At 25.6% G+C, this 3,194-nt stretch overlaps 1 protein-coding gene across 3 annotated transcripts; it reads left to right on the top strand.

Moving 5' to 3' along the window:
• The first annotated feature begins 510 nt into the window (after positions 1 to 510).
• Positions 511 to 2,537, top strand: LOC105461209 (cytochrome P450 4C1-like). 3 transcript variants are annotated; one of them, XM_011707706.1, is made up of 4 exons: positions 511 to 817; positions 1,142 to 1,375; positions 2,014 to 2,123; positions 2,331 to 2,537. In XM_011707706.1, exons 2-4 carry the CDS (start codon positions 1,222 to 1,224, stop codon positions 2,502 to 2,504), a joined length of 438 nt encoding a protein of 145 aa, XP_011706008.1. In that variant the 5' UTR covers positions 511 to 817; positions 1,142 to 1,221; the 3' UTR covers positions 2,505 to 2,537. The 3 variants fall into 3 exon arrangements, with proteins under 3 accessions (XP_011706008.1, XP_011706009.1, XP_011706007.1); XM_011707707.1 differs by lacking the exon at positions 511 to 817 and adding an exon at positions 1,016 to 1,061; XM_011707705.1 differs by lacking the exon at positions 511 to 817 and having other exon boundaries at positions 1,068 to 1,375; positions 2,331 to 2,536.
• Positions 2,538 to 3,194: the final 657 nt, after the last annotated feature.

Raw genomic sequence — 3,194 nt, 5'->3', positions numbered from 1 at the left:
CAATTTGGTTTTAAGACAGATTTATATAATTTAGAATTTTTAACAAAATCGGTAACAGAATAGTACAATTATGTATGTCAATATTGAAAATGTTGAAATTTTTATGTTCAAAGTTAGATATTTTCGTAAATTAAAAATATAAACAATAATAATATAATGAAAAATTATTTTTATTATTATTGCGCAATAGAGTTTTGTTAATACACCCCGTCTTTTATTTTTAATTGATTCTTGTAATATTTTAATTTTGTTCAAACTAAAACACCATATTTTGGAAAAAATTATAATTTTGACATTATTAATGATTATTATTATAATTAAAATAACATTATTTTAATAAATAATTTTTTTACATCAGACGTATGTATGTACTTAATTGGTATGTTTTTATCATCTTTGGAAAGATATGATCAACATTAATCTCCTCATCTATTTTTCAACCAGTTTTCTTATCTATGTAAAACCGGTCACGTAAGGTCATACGTTGTTACAACTTGTTTGCGTCGGTGATATATACGTATATAAGATTATATAAGCTACGTAATTGCTTGAATAATCTGTAGTCTACATCACACGATGCGACGTTTCATGTTAGATCGCTAATTGCAATCTAGTAAATTACTAAAATTGCATCACACCGTATATTTCTAATTTCTAGTTTGCAATCTAGAATGGAAACTCGCATCGTGTACAATAGACTTAATAAAAAGATTTCCATAATCCGTGATTAACACTGTTGCATGTTCGAATTATTCGCTCGATTATCATGAAGCGAACATCATGAATATATAGTAGTCATTCGCGAACGTTCAGGAAGGTAGCATTAGTTTAGCGTAGTTCTTAGTAAACAAAAACATTTGTAATAATATATTAATTTTAATGCTTGCTGGAAATTAAAAAATATGCAGTAACTAAATAATCAATCAAAAAAATTTTATTGGATTTAAAATTTGTTGTGTACTTACATTAAAAATACATCAGAGTTTTTCAAAGTTTTTAATAACAAACTATAAATATTATATGCAATATTATACGTAATATTATATGTCTAAATATTATATGTAATATTATATTTCTTACTTACTAATACATTTAGAATACCAGCAATTTTGTTATGAAGCAAATAATAATATGTATTTAGTGATTTAAAAACTAAAGCAGAGCAGAGAATCAAAGAAAACAATATTCGAATAAATTTGCTAATTACCTGACCAACAAACGATGTTCATCACTATATTGCTATTATTTATCCTTATTATATTGGTTTGCAATTTATATACGCATTACGGAAAAAATGGACGACTTATCAATCTCATACCAGGACCATCAAGTAAACCGATTTTTGGAAATATCTTGGAGTATCTTGGTTCACGAGGCAAGTAAAAATATTTTGTACATTCACGTCAATTATAATGTCTTGCACACGTGTATATGCAAATATGTATATTTACAAACATTTTACTTTGAGACATATAATTATTAATATTATTGCATAATGAATATTTTGACTTATTGTGACTTAAGCTTATGAGTTCTCTTCTACAAAATAACATTTATTTTTTATTACTAAGGCTATTTGAGAAATGATAGAATATATTAATTACTTGTGCTAGAATTTCACCCTTTTCTGCTCAGTTATTAATTTTGATAATTTTTTTAACGTATCGGTTTTTTGTTTTCGTAAAGTCTCTAGAACATAATAAATAAATAAATATATTTAAAAAAGTAGGCAACCATTTTTATTTGCGTAATTACTGTAACTAAACACGTAGTCAAAATTTGTACTTTTTTTGAAAAAAAATGCATTTTTTATTAAATTATTATCAATAACAAAACAACAATATAGGCAACGGCAAAATAGCTTATTTAGGATTTTAATAAAACCGATATGATATATAAAAATGATACAAAGGGTTAAATATGATAAAGCCAATCAAATTTTTTACGATCAATATTTATAATGTTTTGACATTTGTAGTGAGTTTATACATATAATAACATACATTTTTTTAGAGGAACAATGGAACACTCTAATTACCCTTATTAATAAGTATTATCCCATTTTTAAATTTTGGGCATTCTTTGTGCCCATTGTCTCTATACGTCATCCGGATGATCTCGAGGTAATGAATTATAAATAAAATTTTATTCTTTTATTATTATTGATATCTTAGTGTACTTGTTGTTTCCATTTATACATATAACAAAAATATACTCACATGTAAAAAATTAGAGATTGAATATTTAAAATATTCCCGAAAACAATTAATTGATTTATACGTTGGGTGTAAGTTAAATAATATTTAACTTCAAATTTCTTATAATTTTAGACAATATTAAGCAGCAAGAAGCATATGGAAAAGAAATTGTTTTATGATCGTCTAATACCTTGGTTGGGTGATGGACTTTTCCTTAGTGAAGGTAATGATATTAATATGGATAATAAGGATATAAGCATTAAGTTTTGTTTTGGCTACCAAGTTTTCATATTGATGATAAAATAGACTACTCCAAATATATTTAAATATATGTTATAAATTATAAACGGTAACATGTATATAATAATATTTTGCTCTTTATTAATTAATAAGTTTGTGATATTTATATAAATGCAATTGCATTTCTTGCCATCACTTTAATGACTTTGACATCACATACATCACGACATATTCTTGACTAAATTCTGAAACGAATTTTCCACTTACAAAATTTTGTCTAAAACTTAGCAATTAAATTTTAAAATAAAATAAAATAATTAATTTATTACGTTAATTTATTTTGAATCAGAATAAAACAAGACAATTGTGGTGCAGCTCACCGTCAGACCTGCCATATGCTAATCGTAGTATAAAATAACGAAATTTTATAAAATTCTCGAAAAATATATAAACTCAAAAAGTGAACAGGCAATGCGAATCAGTGCAATAATTAATATGAAAATTATAATTATTAACCTTTAAATGGCACAAGAGTGCGAATTCGCACCGCTAAAATTTTTGACATATTGACATTTTCACAAAGTATCTGTCGCGGCTGTTCGCTGGGTAGTCGCTGCACCAGTGTGCCATTAGTGGGTGCTCGAAGTGTGCCATTTGAAGGTTAATCTTATATTTCTAACGAAGAGAAAGATTTCACGATGTTATTTACAACACACAAAAAATAGCGAGAAAATTTATATTTTTGAAAATATAGAT

This window comes from Wasmannia auropunctata, unplaced genomic scaffold (genome assembly GCF_000956235.1).
Source record: "Wasmannia auropunctata unplaced genomic scaffold, wasmannia.A_1.0 LD307365.1, whole genome shotgun sequence".
NCBI lineage: Eukaryota > Metazoa > Arthropoda > Insecta > Hymenoptera > Formicidae > Wasmannia > Wasmannia auropunctata.
Note: the sequence above shows the minus strand (reverse complement) of the source record. Positions and strands in the feature narration are given on the sequence as shown.